The following is a 25947-nucleotide window of genomic DNA, read 5'->3' as shown; positions in this document are numbered from 1 at the left end:
GACCTGGCTAGTCCCGATTTCTTCCTGTGGGACGATCTTAAAGAAAAGGTGTTTGTGAATAAACCTCAGACGATAAACGACTTAAAACGGAATATCGAGGATCAAATAAGAGCCAAAAATGTTATGCAAAGTGCGTTGGATCGGGCTATTCAGTGCAAAACCGAAAATGGTGGACGCTTAAAAAACGTAGTGATAATTTCAAGTGTAAGTGAACAATTATGACCGTATATATCGCCAAAAATCTCTGAAGGTTCAGTTTACCTCCTGCTAAAATTTGGTGAGTTTGACTTAAGAATTACAGGAGCTAATGAAGATTTAAAAGTGTCAGTGACTTTTGGTCCGCCTGTAGTTAAAAAATAAGATGTGATTTATGCTGATGTTTCTTTTCACATTAGAGAGACGCTGGATCACTTTATCGACGGTGTGAATTTTAAACACTATTGGCTTGAATCCAATACTGTGCCTCTGTCGATCTGCGCTGACTGTAAAAAAACACCAGAGCTCCTCCAGAAGTATTGACGGAGTATTGAGTCCGCGTACACAGCTGGGACTGGGTCTTTATGGGCAGCACAGATGAGATTGGGCAGATACTGAACCTTTAGTCTCTGAGGACCAATCCATTTCCTGTCAACCACAATGAAAATGACATTAATGTGGATTAGATTTGAATGGACGATGCGTTTAATGTATCGTTTGTTTGTATAACTTTAAAAAATGTGACATAAATTCTTATATTATAGATGTTCATATTGTTTTTTTTTCATAGCTTTCAGTTGAGTTACTATTTCCGTTTTAGCATTTCTGATACGTGCACTGTATAAATTATATTATTTTCTGTCCCATTAAAACCTTAAACCCATAAAAGTCTAGATTTGACTCTTCTGAAAAACATTGCAGACAGTAATAGCTGTTAAACTGAAAACTATACTCAAGATAAATGCGTTTTCCTTCTGTTAAAATAGTGAAACAGGACACAAGCAACTGCACCAGCTAAAGTGGGTCATTCCCTGGATGTGCTTCACGCCCGTTTTACCTCAAAGAAGTGTTAGATCACGATTACGCGCTGATAATGATGACACAAATAGGCCCGTTAGAAATTCATGGCAAGTTATCTTCAAAACCCAAATGATACTGAACACGGGGGGCGTACGGCTGTCAGCGGCATTTTCCACCGCTCAAGTCCTGTACTTATTTCAAATGGCCTCAGCACTTTCTCCTCTGTCTTGAAAACAATCACTCCGAGTGGTGCTAACAGTCACATTGTGTTTCAGCTTCATGTGAGCAGCTTTCATCAGGGCCTCACTATCAAGTCCACTGCTCTTCTCTTCTCTTTGAAGAAAGACCGTCTCACTGCAGATGTGTCAGGAAAATGCTGCTCTTTTTATGTCTCTGCACATTCTCAGCTGCCCAGTTTGCACTGAGGTTTCATCTGATGCTTCTGTCTGAGCATGTCCGCTGTTATCAGGCTTTTAATGGTTTGATTTGTCGTGAGGCAGGTCAGAGCATCTGCTTTAATTATGGGCTTCTCTAAATATTGTGTATAATGAGTGTGAACAGTAAAATGTTCATGGAATATTTAGTAGTAATGGAATATTTGGTATAAATATAGAAGAGAGATGGGAGAATATTAATCAGTTTAACTTCAGAATTGTTGTAAAGCTCCGAGATTTGTCCTTTAGCTGATTTATGTTTTGTTATTTAACTGGATGACATACAGAAACATACTAAATGCACAATATTTCAGCTTATGTTAAAATGATTTATGTGGAGGTGATTTTTACTCATTGTCATCAAACTAAAACAATACAAAATTCCTAAAGTTCAGCACAATCAGCTGTAGAGCAAATGATGCATTTGCATAAACAATTACGCAACTTTTTGACAAAATGATCTCTACAGGTCATTGACTAATGACTGCAGTTTTCAAACATCCACACTGTATTAATAATTCATGATAGTCTAGTGTCTGCATCTCACTGAGCCTGACGTGTGTGTGTCTGTGTGCCTGTGGGTGTGTGCATGTGTGTGTCTGTGTGTGTGTCTGTGTGTGCGTCTCTGTGCCTCTGTGTGCGTGTGTGTGTGTCTGTGGGTGTGTGTGTGTCTGTGTGCGTGTGTGTGTGTCTGTGGGGGTGTGTGTGTCTGTGTGCGTGTGTGTGTGTCTCTGTGCCTATGTGTGTGTCTCTCTCATTATAAGCAGACTGTACACATGCACCAGCCTGTGTCACCCACAGTCACACCTCAGAGGAGTGTGTCTGTGTGTCTGTGTCTGTGTGTGTGTGTCTGTGTGTGTGCGTGTGTGTGTGCCTGTGTGTGTGTGTGTGTGCCCACAGTCACACCTCAGAGGAGTGTGTCTGCTGCACATATGACACAGCAGACACTGATCTGCAACACAAACACGACTGAGGCCCACGTCTGTGGAGGCTTCTGTTTACAGTAATACAACTCTAGATTCATAGTCAACAGAACAAAACTGTACAGCTTCAGTAAAAGTGTAATAATGTGCTTTTCAGAGCTTGTATTGTTCCTTTCCCTCCGTGAAGAATGTTGGAGTGAGTGCAGGTGTTCCCCACTGGCACCGGTGGCAAATGGATTTTGTTGTGTATCTTAAGGTCTAACCTCTGACTGTGGAATGTTCTGAATGTTAATGGAATGTATGAAAAAAACCTGGAACAGACAACGAGAAACACCTGCTGGAACATCTCTTTGTCAGAAGTGCTTTGGGTTTGGGTGATTTTACAACTGAACCTGGGCTGTCAAATGTAGACATGGGACTTTTTGACGTTTTTTCTTTTTAAGAATCAAATGTACTTCATGTCTTGTCAGGAGTCACCTGCTGCGTGGCAGATTTCAGGGCTACACGGTGTATAACTTTGATACAGGTAGTTCTATTTGACGAGCAGCGTTTTACATTTCCTGTCTTGTGCAGCTGTGGCTGAAAAGTTCCGTGTATGGGATGTGTCAGAAGTAGTGCCAACACATGGTAGAGTGAAGGGCCCGGGCTGGTGTAATGAGGTCCCCTGAGTGGCTGCAGACTGGCAGAGATTGCCCTCTGTCCCTTTTCTTCCTTTACATTCACATCGACCGGCTCTAATTGGTGGAGACTGATCATAGTATAAACTCCTATTGTTGCATAAAGTTAGACTTAGCCCAGGATAAATATGGAGAATGCTATTTTCAGCCAACATTTGCAAATAAAAGCCGTCGGAATCTGCATATCAAGACATGATCGTTTCTTTCTATTCATGTCTGAAAGTCTGTGCCAGTCAGCTCAAGGGTCGTGTCTGGAATAATATCCCCCTCTAGTGGTTTTTAAAATCACTGCCAGGACAGTTTCATTTTATGATCCAATATGTGGAGGTCATTTTATAAAGTTTGACAAATACAAGTTCCATACAAAGTTTAAGAACTATTTGAGAATTTCATTTTTTTTTCTAATTTGGCTAAACTTGTTTTCTATGACCATGAACTTTTACTGTTGTATTTTTGATGTGTCCTGTTTAATTCAAACTAAATGTGTACAGTTTTATTATTATTTAGTATTTTAAATGATGTAACTGAGTCTGAATATCAAGTATAATGATCGCGTGGGGCTGGGGACTCAAATTTAGTTTTAAATTACAAGTTACAGTTAATTTAAACATTCATTGGGTATTGTTAATTGCTTATTAGTATTTTTTAGTGCACATTTAACACACGCGACAGGTCTGTGCTTCACAATGGACAAGAGTTTTACAATTGAACCCTGAAAAAATCTGATTAAGAATGATTTTATATAACGTTTACATCAGCGTAGCAATAAAAAAGTGATGTTGGATTACATATACAGATGCAAAAGTAAAAGATGTCCAGTTGTGTTGTCGTTGTTTCCAGTTGTGTTGACTTGAGAGAGCCGTGGAGCAGCTCCGTGGACCCCGGGCGTCACAGACCTGCTTTCTTCCAGGCTTATAGAGAAAGGTGCTGAGCTGCTTAACCTCATCAGCATCATTACACCGTGACGTGGCCGATACTTACTGTCGTCTCCCCTCCTGCTCCGCCCGCGTCTCCCTGAGCTCAGCACCGGGAAAACCAAAACGCTTTTCTGTAATGAACGAGATGTGTGAATTATGAAGAATGATTAAAATGCACTTACAGAGCTATCAGCGGGAAATGGATGTAATCAGTCACTTTCTGAACTCGTCGACTGAAAGGCTGTTATAGTTTGATTTTAAAGTGTGGCTTTTCCAGAAGTGACCCATAGTTTATTGGGTTGTCGGCTTTTTTTTATTTCGTGGCTAACGCATCTTTACAAATACAGATTTTTGTTGATTATTGCTCTATCCAGAGGTTTGAGTTAAGATCTAGAGAAACTAACTAATTCCCACGTCTTTGTCAGTTGTTTACGACTGCGTAGAAGGCAAATTGTCAAAGAACTCCAGTCTCATTGAGTTATTTTGGTGCTTGTTGTGTGGACAGTGCATTAAAAACCTCGTTACTGATATAACAGGCTTGTGGATATTTTTGTCGCTGAAGCTAAGTGCTAAACCTCAGCCGTGCTTTTACTGCTAGAGCTGAACCTGAGCTAAACAGGGACGCACCTGTCAGGAGCGGCCATCGCAGGAAGGGAAATCCCATTATCAGTAATCCTGTATAGACCTGGATGCACCGTCCCATCAGGGCATTCTCTCCGTTTGTCGCCGCTGGCATCACTCGCTCCTCAGCAGTTGCTGTGGTGACCGGCTTAAGTGCCACTCTGCAGAGGGCACGACCCCTGGCACACTTCCTCCAGGTGGACTCACAGGCTGGATATTCATGCCGCTACATGCTCCGAACAGTGCGCAGTAAGATTCAAGCTTTTTATACTATAACTTCTCGGTATGTGTCTAATTTTTGTTCTAATTTATCCTAGAGTAGAGCACAAAGTTATGATGTGTGAAGATGAACATAAAATACAAAGACAACTGTCCACGAGACTTTTTGAAATAGCATTTTTTGTTACTATTCATTATTTATTTATCTTTATTTATACAGAGTGGCCCAATGAGAGGACTTGGGCTCTTTTTTACATGGTTGTCCTGTTTAAAATACAATACAAACAGAAAAAGCAAGTCCATTTTTAAACATTCCAGGTGCAGGAGTGCGGATAAAAGTCTATTATCAGATTATTAAATTGCGATTGTGTCACCAACATATCCCGTTTTACTTTTCTTTGAAGCATATTCCACTTTCCCCTAATTTCCCGTGCTCATATCCACCGGGGGGACAGCCGCTGAGTTACTTTTTAACAGTGAGCTAATGATGGCTAATGTTGTAAAGTTACTTAGGCCTATCCAACTAAGGTTTTGACAATCTTATTATTTCTAAACCACACTCCCAGTCCTCTGAAATGTATATAATGACTGTTAAACCTGCGAGTCCAGACATAAACTCATATCTGACCAAACTATTTTCAGGTTATATTTGATCTTTTACTCATTGTTGATATTTCTTTTGGCCTGTAATGCTGCTTTTAAACTTGCGTAGTTGGATTTAAAGTTGTAACCTTGCATCTATCAGTTCGTCTTTGCTGATTTTGAACTTTACTTATCGTCAATTTTCATTTTTACACCTGAAAAAATGATTTGACATAGACCAACACGGCACAGATAATAAACAGCAGCGAGCGTGAAAACTGTGTACGTTAAACGCTGGGACAGACCTTGACCTTGCAGCAGCCCCTGGAGGGACGTCCGAGCTCTACTGGGAAGAGGGGTGGGGCTTATAAAAGTGGGCGTGGACATGGAGCGCAGGAGGGGGGGGGCAGTATCAGCTGTGAGAGAGACAGAGTGAACAGACAGGAGAGAGGCCTGCGCTGGGAGTTTTTTATGGAGCTGAAGCTGCGTTAAAGATGCTGTCCCCGTTGTCCGGTGTGGAGCGCACGTCCGTGTCCTTGTCCACTGTCTGTCTCCACACTACGGTAGGACGTTTACTGGTTTTTTTTTTTTGGGACGTCTGGCTGAATGCTGAGGGGATGCATTAGCTGTAGCGGCGCGTCCTCTCTCTCCTCTCTCTGATGTCATTACAGCTGATGCTCGGGGACGTCTACAGTTGAAGTTGTCAGACAGAGACGGGACTGTTGTTGTTGTTGTTGTTGTTGATGTTTGACGCCCTGTCCCCTCGCTCCCTCCCTCCCTCGTCCTGCCTGTTCCTGCCTGTTGTTTCGCTGCGTCCTTTTCCTCTGGGCTCTCTGATGAATCTCTATTGATTGTTTAAACAGAGCGAGAATAGTTGATGACATCAGGCGTGCTGTTTGCTGACCTCAACAACATTACGGAGTGGACTGTGCACTTTACGGCGGCTGAATTAGGTTTGAAGTCGCTTTTACGTGTTGTGACTCATACTTTTAATAATATCACAGGTTCTCTCATCAAAATCATGAACTCCAGCTCAAATCAGGGCCTTTACGTTTTGCTTATTCTGCGTTTGGTCGTAGCTGCTCAAGGAAAGATTTAGACGTTTTTTAATAAAAGCTGATGAGGGATTTAGGTCCAGTTACAGAACGTGTTTAAACTTGACCCTGAACACCGTCTAGTGAATGAAAAGACTTGATATTTTCCATGTTTTCAGGTGTGGGTTCAGCTCAGGCCACCTGCAGTTTCTCTGTGATGAACGGACACTTCCCAGCAGTAATTAAATATGAGATTGAGTGTGTTGGACAGTATATTCTTTCTGCCCTGAATAACACGGTGTATATCGTCTTAACCAATGGAATATTGGATTTTCAGACTTCAGACAGCTTAGAGTAGAGCTGGGTGATACGGACAAAGAATAAAATCTGGATTCTTTTTGTGCACACACTGGATGATTGTGATTTTAATTGATTTTAATCCAGTTTAATCAAAGTAATAGCTGGGATTGCTGATCTTTCAAACAAGGGAAGCACCGTATCCTGTTATTTAAGAAACTATAAACTATTTTCAGTTACATTCGTACAGATATGTAACTAAATGTTTAAGTTAGAATAGATTTTTGTAGGATGTAAGTTGCTATTTGCACAATAACTCTGCTTTTGTAAGTGAGATGCTCAGGAGTGAACTTGTTTCTTAATAATCCATGATCACGATCTTGACATTTTTCAAGATCTTGATTATTAAAAACATAAATAACATAACATATTGAGATAACCCTGAGTCTACTGACACTCAGATCTATAGTTTGCAGATAAGTTTAGATCATATAATGACAGACAACAACAGAGTGTGATTTATTATAGCAGCAATTTAAATTCATGAGTGTCCAGAGAAGTGCAAGTCATCGAAGGTACAAACTCACAATGCACAATATTTTGATAATGAATCTCCTTTTTTTTTTCCTTATCCCATTTCCCTTACACACTGTAATCCACGCGATGCATTTACAAAACCTCGCTCAGTCCTAAGATGTTTTTCTAAAAGCGCATTCATTTTATCAACATTGAGTCTGGGGCAGAGGATTATGGGCCGGGTGTGATCTCCATGTGCATAATTCCATCTCTGAGGCCAGATCTGTTTTTCGGTTCCTGGTTGTGTCCTCTGGGGTCGGATTTTCAGGTTGGGTAGATTATGATGCATTAAGCTGCTTGGTATCTGATAATTCTACAATGATCAAATCCCGTGCGGTTCTGAATTAGAATGGGCTGTTGTTTAACGTCTGAAGAATTCCTCTGTAGCGTCGCAGCGTCAACAGCTGGGCCTGGCTCCAATTTGTCTTCACGTACGACATCTTCCGCACGCTTTGATTTCTCCGGAGCAAAGCTAAACGGACGGTGCGAGTAAAAAGATAAGACTTTGATTTTGGTGCTGTCCAGCTGGCAGAGCGCGGCGCAGCTAAAGCGTGCGGCGTTTAGCCTCGTTTCTCCCCAAACACATCAGCATGTCTTAAATAAGTCACGGTTTATCGTAGAGGTGTGCTCTGCTCGGGAGGACGGCGGGAATTACTTTTTGGTGAGTCATCCTTTAGCCCATTCAGAGCAGCTGGATGTCCCTGAGTCCGCACTTTAAGATAAAATAGTCCACACTTTAAGGTTATAGTCCCATTTTTCTGAGCAGGATGTGCACACGTGACATCAGAACATCATCAAATCCGATAACATGACCAAATCCAACATGTCTTTCCCAACACATTTAGGTTTTAATAATGCAGCTCCACCTACACTGAAGAAATGTATTAAACTTTCTTCCGAACAAACTACCGAGTGAACCCAAACTGCGCAGGTCCAAACAGATCCTCGACCTTTTCTCAGTCGTCTTTTCATTTCAAACCATCAGAGAATCGGCTCCAGACTCTGAATCTGTCTGTAGATCTGATCATTTTACTAGAAATCTGGAAAAAAAAAAGTGCATTTTAGATAATCAAATGTGTGGACATCAGTTTAGTTCATTTGTATTGTTCTGTCTCCCTGTAAAAACCTGCACAGAATTGACTTTTAAATTGGTTTTGACTGTGGGAAACAGACTGTACTGGACATGGAGACATTTACTGAATTTTTCTGCTAATGTCAATGATGAACTGTTTGTTTTATAATGTAATTGTGATGAAATGTGTGTTTTAATGTGCGTTCACCTGCACATGGAGAGAAGCAGCAGGAACAAATCATCTCTTCTTTTGTAAGATTCAGGAATTTGCACATGGTCCCTGACAAAGACAAGTAAATATAGAATAAATAAATAATAAAATAAATAATAAAATAAATAAATAAATAATACAATAAATAATACAATAAATAAATAATAAAATAAGTAAATAAGAAAATAAATAATAAGGTAAATAAATAAAGAAAATAAATAAGTAAATAAATATAGAAAATAAAGAAAGAATAAAATAAAAATTAATTATAAAAATTCAAAATAAATGGTGATGGAACACTCTTGTGAACATATGTGTCCAATGCCCATCATTAAAATCCTAATCTGTGCCTTTTCCCGGTGAGGAGATGTGTTTTGTAGCCAGATTATAGGCTGCACATTCCAGCGTGGCCACTGCAGACTCTGTAGATCAGTGTCAAGTTCTTCCAAACATGTGGCGGGGGATTATTCATCCGCTGTGTCGTTTGTCTTCTCAGATTATTACCCCAATTATCGAGCGCAGACACAAAGAGCCCTGTAGAGACAAGATCTTCATCTACCAAAAAGTTGAGTGACACAAAGGGACAATGCTCCTGCTTCAGAGAGAGTGCAATCTGTTCAGTTCCTTTTTGTGGGTTTGCAGATTCATGTATTCTCATGAGTCAGTCGTTATCGCAGTGATCGTGCTCAGTGTGTCAGGGCACTTCCCACAAATCTGTGTAGATACTGGAAAGTGGAGACAGTTTAATGCTGGTTGTAAAGTTTAACATGGGTCAGATTTGAAAGGGAAGTGTAGAAAAGAAGGAAATGGATCTGAAGGGTCGATGAGTCACGACCTTTGGCCTTGATATTATGTGAGCTAAGGATGTAAGGCCCGGAGTCAGCGGTTTACTGACCTGCACTTGGCTCCGTCTATAAAAGCTGACAGAATTCTCCTGTGGTACCAGTGTTTTGCCTTTAGACTTTTGGGTCAAGTGCTAGATCTTTATATTTCCTTAATACTGTCTTTACAGAATGGCATAGTTGCTCATAAATGTGTGAAGTGATAAATCCGTATGTTTTTCTGCTGTAATTCTCTGTGCATTATAATCTGATTTATTCCAGATAACTCTTGATGACATGTGATAAGAAGATTTAAATTCCTGGAGTTTAATGCGCTTCAGTAGATGCTTTTTGTGCTTGTCCTTTGCCCCTTCAAGAACATAAACCTGCAGCGAACTGGTCATGGTCTAGTTTGTTACGATCCCAGCAGAAACCTGTTTTGAGCACTAAATAAAAGTGAAAGAAGATTATTTTTAACACATTTTTACACAGGAATTACACAGGAATTGACCTAAATTGATCATAAGATGCATTTGAGTGTCTAAGAAGGACTATAGAACCCAAATCCAGTGTTGTGTTTGCGTTATTTGCACTGCAGAGAGGTACCGTTCTCCGTCTTGCCGTTGGTATTCAAGAGCTTCACTCGTTTGTGCTGTTTATGTAGACTAATGTTGACAGCTGCGCCAGATGGGACTGACAATTAGACGTGTTACCTATGCTCCAACGACGAGACAGAAGTTATTTGGAAAAGGATATTGGAAATGCTAAAGTAGATTTTCGCTGACACACCGCGCTGTCTCATGTGTGCAATTAAACGTGTGCAGTGGAAACACGTCTGATACAAAACAGTTAGTTTCCGACACAGATCCGACGTTTATCCGGCAAATACCAGCTATGCCACGTGCGGATTTTGGAGAGTAAAAGGACAGACCCTAACCAGCCGAGTGGCACATGTCTGGAATTACTTTATAAAGAAAAAAACATTATTATATACATTACCTAGAGCTCATGACCATAGTTAAGAGCAGGAAGTGGTTAAACGGAGAACTCTACTGCAGATCTTGCCCCACTGACTTGTCAATCAGTAGTTAAATAAATAAAATCAATTCCCTCCATCAAGATTGACCCTTTTCGTCCTCGTAAATCTGCTTTTAGCTCACGTTTGAAAGCACTTTAATAGACACCGCAGGGCAATTCCCTTTGGTCGCATCGTCATATTTTCAGACAAAATAATTAAATCTGTTCCGTTTAGTTGTTTAACGCCTTTATATCTGAAGCTGGAGCAGGAAAACTGAAGGTGAATGATGGAAAAAAGGTGCACAAGAGCGGAAAGTCACACATTGACCATTCATTCAAACAGGGATGGTCCACTTTACAACGTCAGTATGACCTTACCTCTTGAACTGGGCTCTTTAACTATTTTGACTTGGTATGTGTCATTGGCCCTTGAGTTATATTTGGCCCTTGACATATTGTACTGTATTGGTCTTTGAAGTCTCTGTGGTGTCGGCTGACGGGAGCAGAGTATCACGTAGAGGCAGAAACATGAAACAGACGATCAGGAGACAGGGCCACGCCATGACTGCACGGGAATGAGTGGCAACGCTGAAGGAAAACAAAGTGTGGAGTTTCAGTTTTAGCCGTCTGCCAAAAATAATCCCCAATCAGGCAGTGCTAATCAAGTGTGACACACCACCAGGCTGTAGCCACGCCCACCTCTCTCCCCCGGACCAATCGGAACACTCAGCTCTCTCCTTGGCAGAGGTGAGTGTCCAGGAAAAGAGAAAAAAAAACCAACCTTTTATTTTATATGCCAACGTCAACACACCCACCGGCAAAGCAGACAGAGCTCCACAGATCTAACAGTGGAAAAGTATCGGGGCCAACGCGTGCACGAGCAAAAGGAGAAGTCAAAAAGGGAGTGAAACAGAAAGGACAGGGCAAATTTGAAGTCTGTGCCTAGTTGGACATCCTCCTGAGTGGGAATTTATGTTTGGATATGGGTCTGGAGTTTATCTATAAAGGTATGTTTTTGTATCTTTCTTTTTGTGGTGTTAAGCATGAAAGTGAAGAGCGTTTATAGTTTATTGTTTATAGGTTATACTGGCATGTGAGGTTTCTTTGGTCAAATACAAACAAGAGATATCTGTGGACTTGGAGACAGGAGTTTTATTTGTAATTGTCAAAGCTGTGTGTAATATGTACTTTGTTTTCTTTTTTGTAACACTGTTGGATCGATTTTGTCCTGAATCAGATGGGCCTTATCCTGCTCAATAGCCCCAGTGTGAAGTGGCTTTGTCTATGAGCATCACACTTCACAGGTGACGTATTCAGCAGCTGAATAAGAGTCTCTCATGTCTCTGCCCTTTTGTGCAAAACACTCTTGAACACAGCAACGGAATAAGACTGTCCCGACAGCAGGGGAATAAGACTGTCCAGACTTCACTTCAGTCTGAGGATTCTCTGAGGACACTGTCTCGCAGCAGAGACTGTTTTGTGATAAAATGCAGTGTTGACTCAAATATAGTGGTTTCATTGTGCATAGACGTGTTAGACATTTGCCTTTTTGGTCTGAGAGCCAAATATCTCTGCAAATGGAGCCACTGTCGTCCAGTGATTCACAGGAATTGTTTATTTCACAACTTGAGTGTTTGGAGAATAAAGGCAGTTGTCTTTATGTGGCTGTGTTATGTTTGTGCCTGTTACTGACACAAAGTTTAGAACAGAGCATATTGTGCCTGTTAATCTGTGAATATGAGAAGAGTATGTGTGGCTACGAGGCAAGTTGTTCTAGATCTACCACATCTACTGACACAAATGTTTGCTGTGATCCACTGGTGTCTTTATTCTCATCGACAAACAGACTTCTTCAAACTTTATATTTGTTTTTCTGTTGGCACCATTCAGCAGGGTTTAATATGGAAAGTATTGCAATTTCAAAGTCAGGAAACTTCATTTGTTTAATTAAAAACAAATTTAGCATGCAGGGCTGAATAATTACAGAAACAGAATAAGCATTAACTTTCAGTTTCTTTTTTTTTCCGTTTCATCAGAGTGTTATTCACACACTGTGTAATCTCGTTATTTCCCTCCGTGATGAGACATTTTCCTTGTCGGCACTTGCCCGGCTGCATCCGTGTGTTTTTGTTGTGCTGGAGCTGTGGATCAGAGCTTACAGGCGCTCAGAGGCAGGGACAGAGCTACTGTAGGAGGATTACTGATAATCTGAATAACTGCATGGTCCAGTCCAAGAGGCACTGTAGCATCGGCCTGTAGCAGCAGGACTGACCACGTACGGCCACGAAAACATGTCCCCGTCCAAATACACGTGTGTCTTATGTGGCTTTGTCGACGACATACTGAATATACGCTTTATCTTATACAATATCATCACTATAGAAAGATGGAGGACTCTTGTAGCGACATTCAGACATTCTGTAGTAAAAATACAGTAAAAGTTTAAGGGAGATATGTCATAATCTTAAAGCCGTGCGTGGGAGAGCTGGGATTACTTAGCTCATGTAAGGCCCAACAGCTTTACAATGGACTGCCAGAGGAATATATTTACTGCTCTTATTAAGTGTGCTGTAATGGAAAACATTAACCCCCACATGATGTTTTTTGGGGTAAACAACAGGGCTATTTGTGGCTTATAACTATGGTAATTAGATTAATTTCGTCTACATCAGATTCAAAACATGTGTTGTGGACGACTCAATATTCCTTTAGGCACAACATGGAGATATCGATGCTTTTTCTACCAAGTGCTGGGCGTATAGGGAATATGTTGTCCGATGTTATTTACCCCAGCTGGAAAAGTGGAGAAAGACACAAATTTATCTCCATTTAAAGCTGAGTCAATTTACATGGCGACTGGAGCAGAAAATAAAGTGTGTGTCTATTTTTATCCACAGCGCTGAATGAGAAGTGTTGTCATGTAATCTGTCAAATTCTACGCGCTGTCACCTTCGATGTGAGGGCAGCCATCTTCACTTCCATTTGACCCATATCGTACAATTGTAAAGGCAGTGTTTATTGTATTTATTTAAATTACGTAACAAGCCGACAGTGGGTCTCTCTTAAAGGGTTCCAGTCTGCAGACGTCTCTCTGCAGTCCAGATACGAAGGGACAGGTGGTCTGTAACATTAGCCCTGTAAAGAGCTGTCCTCTACTAAAATATGCCCCCACAACCTCAGTCCAACTCTCCAAGAGCCTCCTGATGGAACTGTCCAGACACACAAGGGGAGCCAGCTGTTGGATTGGGTCCCGTGTTGTGCGTATCTGATCCGGAAGTCACTGAAGGAGCTACATATACGTTTATGAGCGCTAGCGTTTCATAAAACTCTATATTCAGCTAAATTGATGGCCTAAACACAACTTATGCTACCACTATTGTTGCCACAGCTAGACCTTATTATTACTTCTCATTACGCCCACGTAACATGTGAAAACAACAAGTCACTGCTTGTTTGCCCGTAATGATCCTAACTCAGTTTTTAATGGGCAATTATGATGCACTTTCCACAAATCACCACCAGTATGGAGGCATTTTAAAGCACGTTTGGGGCCCATAAGAGCCCCTGTGACTGTCCTTACTTTTTATATAATATACTCTAATTAGAGTTTGTTGTGCTCTGCTATCAGCAGGAGTGTTCATGAAGGAATCACATACTGTGCAGGGCTGATAACAGATTATGTGTTCTAGATCGGATAACATCTCTGAGACTCGCTTTGTTTAGTTTGTGATGTCATGAAGCAGGAACTGCCCTGTACGGGACAGTGGGAATCAGTCTAAACATGAGCAGGGTGGAGGTCTGACTCAGTCCCCTCATCCATGTTTTTGTCTTAATTATAAGGCAAAACACTGCACAAATCAGATCTGAGGAGGAAGGATTTGTGCTGCTGTTGACCTTTCGAGTTTTCAGAATGTGCATCCCGTTTGGAGAAAATTTGTGTCCAGGGAAGCGTTCATTTATTTTTTTAGAGCAATTAATACATGCCCTTACATAGACACATCTTACAACACATGTTTAGTCCAGGGATAAAAATGTATCAAGAATTCCCCCTCTGTTCTTAGTGATTCTCCTGCTATTAATACATCCTTCTGTACCACACTTATGCCGGGCCCTTCCTCTTTGAAATGGGCAGCTGTATCGCTCCAAGTGCCTCTGAGGAATTCCCCACCTCTTCCTGAACGCTCCGAGCCTCTCCTGAAAAGGCCAGAGCGTGAAAGGCGTCCTAGGGCAGAGCAGCGAGCACGTTTGTGTACAGAAAGTGAAGATGAGGATGTGATTGAGAGTGTTCTGGTGGAGGTCAGGAGATGGGACGATGTGGTGTCTGCAGTGTACATCGCACAGAGCCCAGTCACTTCTGGAGCTGGAGACGTGGAGCTGGTAAGAGAGAAGAGCTCAGGATTGTATTTCTAAGTTAAAATACTGGTTATTCAGTCAATATATCTGATTTTGGAAGCTGCTGGATGCTCAAAACTAGCTGGATGTTCACGTTATTGTGCTGAAATAAGTAAAATATGTTAAGTTTTGAATGATTTGTATTGCAAATCAGTCAGGTTTTGTTTGGATTTGCAGGTCGTGTTGCAGTTAAAGAGACACGTGGTGATTTATGCAGCGTTTCTTGACTAAGCGAGGCCTTGTACTCGATATTGAGTGAGGAACGTGTTCAATATTTACTGCTTCACTTTATGGTTCTCATTCACTGTGATGTCTATTAAAATGCATAAGCAATATCACGGTATTTGGTTTTATTTTTAATGCTCGACGTGATTGTAAATGGCCTTGTTGAGGAAATAAAGACGCGTACATGGCCTTTTAATGCCACACTATAAAGACTTTCTTCATTTATAACTTTGAGAAGATACTTGTGATTAAAAGACATAATCTAAACCAAGCAAAGACCACGTTTTGCTCCGTATCTTTACCACGTTAACAGGACGCATCTGCAGCTCTCACCCTGGGTTTTATAAGGGCCACCTCACTTCACCTCCTAAATTGCACAACAGACCTCCTCCACTAAAACAAGATTAAAGTCCCATCACCCCGCTTCATGCACTGCCATGGGCCCACACCAGCTCAACGGCTGAGGAGGATAGATGGCTGCAATCAAAGTGAAGAGGTTGTGGAGACTATTACTCTGAATGTGGGAGTGTAAAGTTGCTGAGATCAGAGTTGTTCTTCCCTCTGTTCACATTCTGCACATTAGTCTGAGCTGCTTTGAAATGGAGAAAAAAAAAAAAAGAAAGAATGTGAAATGCATATTACAGTTTACAAAAGATACTGGAAGCCGACTCGTTTGATTTGATTACATTTCAGGCCTGATGCGGACCTGCTGTCCAAACACGTTGGCGAAGCTACAAAATAAATCATTTTAATTACGCTTACACGCATGTGGATTTCACTTTTTTGAAGTGCCGGGGTTTTCAGGGTTGTTTATTGCTCCAATTTATATGAAAACACGATACACAGGCAGACTAGTTATGTTTTTATGCTTGGTGTTTGTCGCCTCAGAATTTCTGTGCCTTTTGTTTGGACACATAGACTTTGTTTTATTATTTTCTTTATTTAGAGCTGTATTAATTATGTTTTTGAGTCATGATGCTTGAATATAAGGCAGTGTCCAGCAGTAATCTGACCACAACTGAAGAAGAAACGGCTTGTAGAAGTGAAGATGTTTGGCCGCAGTTTGGACGAGCAGCCAAACGTCTTCACTCCTACAACAATTTGTCCAGTTAACAGATTTAAATATCGTCTTTTCTCTGGATCAGACCTGGACGTTATCACTGCATTCACTCATCGCCAGGAGGAGGTCGTTCCTACTGCTGCTTTTATTGTTTTTGTCCTGTTGTCCCACTACTTTTCAACCATTCGACACAGTTATGGCTTGATAAACGTCTTTTGATCCATGCTCTCGTTCAGTAAACTTATTTAGCGACTGGTCACAAACAAAATAATAAGATAACTTGTTTTTCCCTGCAGTGTTGTCACTAATAATTGGTCTTTACTGATCCTGGATCTGAGGCGGGACGGCGTTGAGAGTCTGAATTGGTGTACGGAATTACTGCTGAATTGTGAAAAGACATGAGCATGAGTCTGTTTGTCTGTTTTTTTTAAATTTTTTCATATTGGTTGCATTGTTTCTTGGACGTGTCATTATTCACAATGACTAAAATAATCTAATAAACAATCTAAACAATTACCGTGGGTTCAAATTGAAGATAATTTTTCATCGCAGCGTGTTATTAAGCCACACTCAATGCACTTTTTTTCCTTTATTGACTTGTAGAATTGATTGTTGTTTTATCTCTGTGCACAGGTTTTAGTTTTAGCTGCTCTACTACTGCTATTTTGACACATATAACAGCATGTGGTGAAGGGAAAAAATGTAAAAACACGCCTCAATAGAAGCTGGCATGTTCCTGAGACCATGAAAGCACCGACTGCTGCTATAAATTCCCTTTGTCGTATTTATACCCAGCAGCAGTATCAAAGTTCACGTCCCGGCTGGTCACGTGACTGTCCAGGAAATGGAGCAGGTGAAGCGGGGCAAAGTGACTCAGCACTGACCCAGCGTCTGTGTCTTTTTTGCAGTGTGGAAGCTGATGCTCCAGGGGGTGAGGTGGGCTCAGTGGACCCCAGCGCCGGGTACTCCTGTGTGCCAGTGACCCACAGCAGGGGCCTGGCTCAGGAGCACCTCGACAGTCACATCTACGGACGCATCCTCCTGCCGGGACACCAGAGACCGCGGCGGCCCAAACTACAGCACTCGCAGTCCATCCTCCGCAAGCAGGCCGAGGAGGAGGCCATCAAGCGTTCGCGCTCCTTGTCCGAGAGCTATGAGCTGTCGTCGGATCTCCAGGACAAACAGGTGAGACAAGACGCATTCGCAAAAGAGTTTAACCAAAATACAAACCTCAAATCAAACCTGACTGTTGACTGTTTTATTCTGCGTGTATTCTTGCTGTTTTTGTATTTAATGAGCGAATATCCAACAGTTTTCTATGTGTTCTGTTTGCAAAAGGCTTCAACTCCAGCTACATGTCCATCAGAACTTAACCACACCCAAATGAGGAATAATGCATCTCTCAAAATAACCCATAGTCCTCAACAAAACTACAAATAATGACTGTGAGAAGTTGAGCAGCACAGAGCTTTCTTTACGCCCCACAGCTGAACAGATGAAGGTTATGGCTGTGAGCTGCTGTCAGGCTGCTGGCCCTTACAGCCGAGAAAAGCAGGTCATATAACAGCAGTGGAGTGTGGCCCGGCGCTGGATTTTACTATGAGAGTGTATTGGTCTCTTGTTTAGCAGGGAGGCGGTTGCTCGTCCAAGTGAGACTCACTGTCATGGCCGGTGATCCACGCTGCGGCGCTTTAGGCTGCTCTGCTCTGCCACAGCCCAGGGAAACATGATTAGTGCTGTTCTGTGCCCTGACTCCAAAACAAAGGTGGGAAAGTGGGTCACAGCACATTGTCTGACCTGAGAAAGTTGTATAGCGCTGGCCAATTGTCAAACTTCTACTGACTTGGATCTATATAGATAAATAGATAAAGATATAGACAGACAATTTAACTAACTACATTCTTGCACATATTCTTCACCAGCTTTGTGCAGTCTCTACTTAACACTGATTACATTGGCATTCACCTCAACTATTATCTAACCCAGGGCCGGTCCAGCTTATAAGCAGACTAAGCAGCTGCATAGGGCCCCGACGCCACCAGGGGGCCCCCAAGAGCCCATACGTTTTTAAAATAATATTGAAAATAATGTAATATATCAAGTTTTATTGTACACGGGGCTTGTGTGTTTACAGCAGCCTAAATATCCCTCGAAAACTATTACATTTGTTTTATATCTATAGTAGTAAAATATCTGCTGCTGCTGCGTTTGTTTTTGAGTCGGGCAGAGGTGAGGGCAGCTATGCGTTTACACCGGTGCAAGGACCCGACATAATGTAAATTTAAGCTCACTGTCGCATTAAAACACATTAAAATCCACCAGAAACGAAGAAAAATTACCTCTTTTATATGTCTACTGTTCTTGTGACTGTGGTAGTTGTGACATTCTGGATGTTTTCAGTCTGATTTTGGTCAAAAAAAACACAAAAACAACTAAAAGTGATGAGAACAGGAGGGGGCCCCAGAGACAAATTCAGCTTAGACCCTCCTGAAAGCTAGAACCGGCCCTGATCTAACCCACTGTTGGCTAATATTCATTACAATTTCTGTGTTTCCTGCAGGTGGAGATGCTAGAGCGCAAATATGGTGGGCGTTTCATAACCCGACACGCCGCTCGCACCATCCAGACAGCCTTTCGCCAGTACCAAATGAATAAGAACTTTGAGCGTCTGAGAAGCTCTATGTCTGAAAACCGTATGTCGAGACGAATCGTCCTCTCCAATATGAGAATGCAGTTTTCTTTTGAAGGACCTGAAAAAGTCCACAGCTCTTATTTTGAAGGAAAGCAGGTGTCACTAACGGACGACGGTACAAAGATGGGCCCGCTGGTGCAGTCCGAGCGGTCAGGGGACTTGAGTGTTCAGGCCAAAACGCCCACGACGCAAAACGACTTTACAGACGCGATTACAGAACTGGAGGATGCGTTTTCAAGGCAGGTAAAGTCTCTGGCCGAGTCCATAGACGATGCGTTGAACTGCCGCAGCATGCACGGGGACGATGGTCAGTCAGAGCCCAGTAGGGGGCACCAGGAGAGGGAGGTCAGCTGCCAGGTCAAAGCCCCTCTGACCAGCACGGACCACAGGAAACTAGACGAAATGAGCGCTTCGTACAGTGACGTTACTTTATACATAGACGAGGATGAGTTGTCGCCTCCTTTAGCGCTTTCTCAGTCTGTTGACCGGCCGTCCAGCACCGAGTCCACTCTCCATCAGCGCTCCCTCAACTCCTCACAGGACTACTGGTCTCACGTTCACAAAGACGAGAAAGGAGATACAGACACGAGCTGCCGGAGCACTCCTTCTTTAGAGTGTCAGGAGCAGCGTCTCAGAGTGGACCACTTACCTTTACTGACTATAGAGCCCCCTAGTGACAGCTCAGTAGAACTCAGCGATCGCTCGGACCGGAGTTCTTTAAAGAGGCAGAACGCTTACGAACGGGGTTTAAGCAATCAACAAACTAGTCCCAAAAACATCACGCATGGACTTCCACCGAGAGGACCGTCGAGAGAAGAGCGTCCGAGGCAACTAGAACCGCACCTGGCCATCAATGGGACGGCGAACAGGCAGAGCAAGTCGGAGTCTGATTTTTCCGATGGGGATAACGACAGCATAAACAGCACGTCAAACTCTAACGATACGATAAACTGCAGCTCTGAGTCCAGCTCTCGAGACAGTCTCCGGGAGCAGACCCTCAGTAAACAGACGTACCACAAAGAGACGCGCAACAGCTGGGACTCGCCGGCCTTCAGCAACGATATTATCCGGAAGAGGCACTACCGCATCGGACTCAACCTCTTCAATAAGTAAGCCGTCTGCATTTATGTGAAAGTGCTGCAAATGTTCACTTCTTCTTTTTAACTGTTAAAGAACAACAACGAAAGTCACTGACACTTTTAAATCTTCAGTAGCTCCTGTAATTCGTAAGTTAAACTCACCAAATTTTAGCAGTAGATAAACTGAACCTTCAGAGATTTTTGGCGATATATACGGTTATAATTGTTCATTTACGCTTGAACTTATCACTACGTAAACTAGAAGTAAAAATGACCTAAAATAGCCCGATCCAACACACTTTGCGTCACATTTAAAGCATTTCCGGGCTTATGTCTCTCATTTGATCCTCGATGTTACGTTTTAAGTCGTTTATCGTCTGAGGTTTATTCACAAACACCTTTTCTTTAAGATCGACCCACAGGAAGAAATCAGGACTAGTCAGGTCTGTGGAGATACTGCCCCCTGTCTTTGAAAAACACTTATTATTCCTTTAATGGCATTTACGCTCGGGGCATCTCTGGGATTAAAATGTCGACGGTAAAACACCACTGGGTTTGTGAATTTGCCCCATGTGACTCAAAGTTCCACTGCACACTGAGGGCTCGTTCCTCGGTGCTGGATTTGCTCAGATTAATGTGGGAAGAGTCGTTCTAAATGTTCTGGAAAAATAAAAGGAAAATATTTAGAAACAAAAGAGTTATGGATTTTTTTTCCAACTGTCAGTGACTTTATCCATCCAATACTGTGTTGATATTGTCATTGAGGATTAAATACAAATGTTACTTCGCACATGGGACAACTGCGCTCTGCTGCTCTGCAAAATGCACATTACCACACTATAATGTAAGTCATAAGATTCACATGATCGTGCTATTTCCACAATGCTGAGATTTAAAACTGTATTGTGACTATTCTGCTCCACTGTCCTTATTCAGTTTCATGTAATAATGCATTTTTTTCTCTCCGTCCCATCTCATTCTGTCCCTCATTCCTCTACTTTTCTAAATCCTGTGCATGATTTGACACACATTTTGCCAGTGGGATAATCACATATTTGGATTGTGTGACTGTAACTCGCTCTGCTCTTCCCATGCGACTCCAGGAAACCAGAAAAAGGCATCCAGTATCTGATCGAGAGGAGCTTTGTCCCGGACACACCAGTGGGAGTGGCTCACTTCCTGCTGCAGAGGAAAGGCCTGAGTCGGCAGATGATCGGGGAGTTTCTGGGCAACAGACAGAAGCAGTTTAACAGAGACGTCCTAGAGTGAGTGGAGGAATAAAGCTGCATTTTTGAATTATTTTTATTTGTACTTTATTCAAATTATAAAGAGTACACCACATTTATAACGCTACTGCTGCAGAAAACCATCTTCAATACAGCAGTTATGTTTATACAAGATATTATAACATACATTTAAAAAAGAAAAAAAAGAAAACCAAGCAAATAAACAATAACAAACACACTGTAGCATCGAACCAGGGTGTGAGAGATCCTGTCATTTCATCTCTCACCGGGGCAAACTTATACAAGGTACGGTAAAGAAAAATGAAATAAAAGACTAAATAGATAATTCAAGTCTGCGTGGGCGTCTTCAATCAGCCCTACGCAAAGTCTCATCTACTCTGTCTAACGTATTGTAGCCACTCTTTCCAAAATCGTACTAAATTTATCCATTTCCCACCTCACAGATGCAGTCACTTTCTCCACATTCTAGACTTTAAGCACAACATCGACGCGTTCTTCACCCGAGGCACCAGATCTGTTCTCCATCTTCTTGTGAATGCCTTTTTACTTGCCCGTAGCGTAATTCTCATCATTTTATAATCTTAATTTCTTCTTAAAGTCAATATTTCAATCTTTCCTAGATACAGAATTTCAAAACTTAAGGGAATTTTAATATTCACTACTTCATCTATGGCATTTTTTATGTCAATCCGATTCTGTTTTAACGAGGGGCAACAATAAATCTGCATTTCACTTGCAAACTATCGGTATGTTATTACGTACAGTTTGAATTATTGAATATCTGTGTAATCCCCAAGCCGTCGCAAAAGAAAAATGATCTTTTTAAACTGGACAAATCAATACTGATCCAAGAAGCTTCAGGTTTAAGGCAGTCACTCACCGTATAAAAATAAAAACATATAAAAATACAAATGACTAGCTTTCTTTTTATATGCTAAGTAATAATCTGAAGTACGAGTCCTGTTTTGATTCACTTGAGAAATAATATAAAGTCGCTGAAATATCTCAAAACTGACTGAATCTCCTCAGGAAGTGCTGCGAAAGAGTTCAATTTAAATGTATTCAGCTGTGTCTGGATTGTAGAACTTTTTACCAGTTGTGATTCATGCAGTGATTGAAATGAAGTTTAATTGACTTGATGCCGGTGTATTCAGAGCGCGGCGGGATGAAGTGCAGGATAAGCACTCGGTCTGACAGCCAAATCTATAGAGTTCTGAGGAAAACATCTCCAGATCTAGACACGCTCCATTTATCACAGGAGACACCGTCATATCCGTTTGTCGGGGTTATTATTGTAAACAAAACAGAAATTCCCAGAGTCTCATTGCGGTGCAGCATAACTAAACACATGATTAGAGGACTGTACGTTACAAGGTTATTGCAGAGCAGTGATTATTACACACTCGTCTATGATTAGGTTTCAGTTTTCTCTCCTTGTACATCTCCTTAATGTTGCTGCTGATTGTTAATTCACACAAAAACGATAAAGAACGTGGATTATTTTGGGGTTTCCTGGAATGTTTCGCTGTACGATAAAAGAAAATGACTCCACTAGGCCAAATTACAGCTAAAATCTGTGGACAGTTGTTTTTCAAGGTGTTTTTCAAGGTATTTTTGAGCAATAAAAACACAAATATCAGCCTAAGAGTTCATTGTAACGTTAATATCGTGTTCTGTGTGGAAAAAGTACAAAATCCCTGTGTCTCTGCAGCTGCGTCGTGGATGAAATGGACTTCTCGGTGATGGAGTTGGACGAGGCGCTCAGGAAGTTCCAGGCTCACATCCGAGTTCAGGGGGAGGCGCAGAAGGTGGAGCGGCTCATTGAGGCCTTCAGGTAACTCCACATTTTACTGCAAAACCCTCACCTCCTAGTGCCAGTATCTGCAGGTTATTAACTACATAACAGCAGGTTATTTACTACATAATCTCACCTCCTAGTGCCAGTATCTGCAGGTTATTTAAACAGAGGCACCAATCACACTTAATCACATCATAATATTTACCATATTTTCCGGATTATACATTGCACTTTTTTTTTTTTATAGTTTGGCCCCAGGTGCGACTTATACTCAGATGTGATTTATATGTGAAATTTGTTGGTTTTTTTCATTATTATGCATTTTTTTGGCTGGTGCGATTTATATTCTGGGGCAGTTTATACTCTGGTGAGACTCATATTCTGGTGCGACTTATACTCAGATGTGATTTATATGTGAAATACATGTTTATTTCTTCATTATAATGCATTTTTTGTCCGGTGCGACTTATACTCCGGTGCGACTTATACTCTGGTGCGACTTATACTCCAGAAAATACATATTATTTAATACATTATAGTACTAAATTACAAGTTACAATCAGGTGCATTCTCCATTAACTCAGTCACATAAGCCACATTTACTAAAGTAAGTTGTATCCAAGTTCTCCCCTGTAAAAGTTCAAGCACCGTACTGTTTGTTTTCTGGGTTTTATTCCATTATCCACCAAAGCAGCATTCACTTTTATAAACTGTGTGTGCGACCACGTATTAAAAGATAGTTCAAGTTTAGGATCTGCTTGGACACAACAAACAAGAGACACATTTAAACGCACACACTCACAACCCGCCTGAGGCTTATTTATTTACTGCATATCAACAGTAGAAAAGTGCAGTAAAGTCTATGAGAATGTGCTTCCTCCAGCATCAGCACGGAGCAAGGACACACTATTCCAGAGGCACTTTACCGGAGCCGCCTGCAGCTCAGTGCACACAACACAAGCAACACAACATCCGCCGGAATAATGACGCAAAGTTGTGTTTTGGGGGATTACAACGTGTCTGTAAACGCCCAATGTGTATGTAAATAGGCTTAAACACACAAACAATGATTATTCCCTTTCTATATTTATAAAAACACATCTTTAATTGTGTTTTTCATAAATACTTTTACCGTATTTTCCGCATTATAAGTCGCACTTTTTTCTCTTTTCATAGTTTGTCCGGGTGTGACTTATACTCAGACGTGGAATATAAGTCGCATTTGAGTATATATTTTCACATTTTTGTTATGGTCACACTGACAAATTGACAGCCACGCGTTTTTTTTTTTTTTTTTTAATGTAATTTTTGACTCCGGAGCGACTTATATTCCGGAAAATACAGTAATACACATATGTCTTTATTAGAAATGTGCACTTGGATAGTACATACTGCAGTTTTTCATACAATATTTACGATTTTTTTGAGTAAAGTGACCCATTTGTAAACTAATTTTCACTTTATTTTACGCCACCACAGTCAGCGGTACTGCATTTGTAACCCCGGCGTGGTCCGGCAGTTCCGAAACCCAGACACCATCTTCATCCTGGCCTTCGCGATCATCCTCCTCAACACTGACATGTACAGCCCCAACGTCAAACCAGAACGCAAGATGAAACTGGAGGACTTTGTCAAGAACCTTCGAGGTAAACTTCACCTTATTACGTCCAGAATGCCCACCCCTCCTGACCAGTAAGATCCACCGTCACGGGGATAAACATTCGTCCTCCTGCAGACTCTGTGCATGCTCTTTGCTTTGATTAATGGCCTTGTCATTGCTCTATTTTTGGACGTCATGGTCAAAGAATCTCAGTAGTTAAAGCCGAGCACTTTTTATAGTTGCTCTCTGCAGATTATGGGGGTATTAGCGGGGGTTTTGGGTAACTAATTTCTTGGCTCATATGGGAGTAATTAAAAAATAGTATTAAGGGCAAGGAGAAATGAACAGCTTTGACATTGCAGAGTTAAACGTGGTTGCTCTTTTATTTATTTTAGGGCAGGGGCGTCAAACTCATTTTCACCGAGGGCCACGTCAACAAAATAGTTGCTCTAAAAAGGCCAGATGTAATTAACCGTTTCTATATTTATTATTTATTCAAGTTACAAATATTGGACATGGATTTGCATAGATATGAAAAAAAGGCTGTGTAACTGAGTATTTTAAGTCAGTCAGAACTTTTAATTTACCTTGTCGTGGGCCATGTAAAATGACGTGGCGGGCCGCATTTGGCCCCCGGGCCTTGAGTTTGACACATGTGTTTTAGGGGTTATGGTTAGAGGGGCTGGGTTGCATGTTACATTGGACTTAATAAAATAGGTAAGAGCGCTGTTAAATCTTGTACATTCTCAGCTTTTTGTTGTAACTTTTCTGTTTTTTTGTTGGTAACTTTTCTCTTTTTTTTCTTTTCTCAGTTTTTTCTTTTCTCTGTTTTTTTGTTGGTAACTTTTCTCTGTTTTTTCTTTTCCCAGTTTTTTGTTGGTAACTTTTCTCTTTTTTTTCTTTTCTCAGTTTTTTCTTTTCTCTGTTTTTTTTGTTGGTAACTTTTCTCTTTTTTTTCTTTTCTCAGTTTTTTCTTTTCTCTGTTTTTTTGTTGGTAACTTTTCTCTGTTTTTTCTTTTCCCAGTTTTTTGTTGGTAACTTTTCTCTGTTTTTTCTTTTCTCTGTTTTTTTTGTTGGTAACTTTTCTCTGTTTTTCTTTTCTCAGCTTCTTTTCTCTTACTCTGTGGTTTTTCACTCAATAGAAATGACTCTGATTCCTCACATTTGCGTTGACAGGAGTGGACGACGGAGAGGACATCCCCCGTGAAATGCTCGTCGGAATCTATGAGCGCATCAGGAAGCGAGAGCTAAAGACGAACGAGGACCATGTGTCTCAAGTTCAGAAGGTGGAGAAGCTCATAGTTGGGAAAAAGCCGGTGCGTTTGAGAGTCGTTTTGAGTGTCGTTTTGAATGTGCCCTGGGCTGCTTCGCTCAGACAGCTGCGGTCTTCTGTTCCACTCTGGAGCAGATCGTGTGCGCAGCCAATTTTCATTTTGTAGCGATGACACGAAATATTA

General features: G+C 41.4%; 1 protein-coding gene across 5 annotated transcripts in view; it reads left to right on the top strand.

Moving 5' to 3' along the window:
• The window catches only part of iqsec1b (IQ motif and Sec7 domain ArfGEF 1b), an 85289-nt gene that overhangs the window by 52517 nt on the left and 6825 nt on the right, over positions 1–25947 (top strand). For 3 of the 5 annotated variants that reach the window (XM_033966823.2, XM_055221595.1, XM_055221596.1), the window contains 6 exons: positions 16983–17259; positions 18635–19875; positions 20949–21110; positions 22804–22926; positions 24370–24536; positions 25667–25806. In XM_033966823.2, coding sequence (XP_033822714.2) covers positions 16983–17259; positions 18635–19875; positions 20949–21110; positions 22804–22926; positions 24370–24536; positions 25667–25806 — 2110 coding nt within the window. Of the gene's footprint in view, positions 1–14646; positions 14775–16982; positions 17260–18634; positions 19876–20948; positions 21111–22803; positions 22927–24369; positions 24537–25666; positions 25807–25947 lie in introns of those variants that run through there. The other 2 variants (XM_055221597.1, XM_055221594.1) reach the window with 1 other exon arrangement.

The sequence above is a fragment of the Periophthalmus magnuspinnatus genome, chromosome 5, assembly GCF_009829125.3.
Source record: "Periophthalmus magnuspinnatus isolate fPerMag1 chromosome 5, fPerMag1.2.pri, whole genome shotgun sequence".
Taxonomy (NCBI): Eukaryota; Metazoa; Chordata; class Actinopteri; order Gobiiformes; family Gobiidae; genus Periophthalmus; species Periophthalmus magnuspinnatus.
This window is presented reverse-complemented; position numbering and strand designations above follow the sequence as displayed.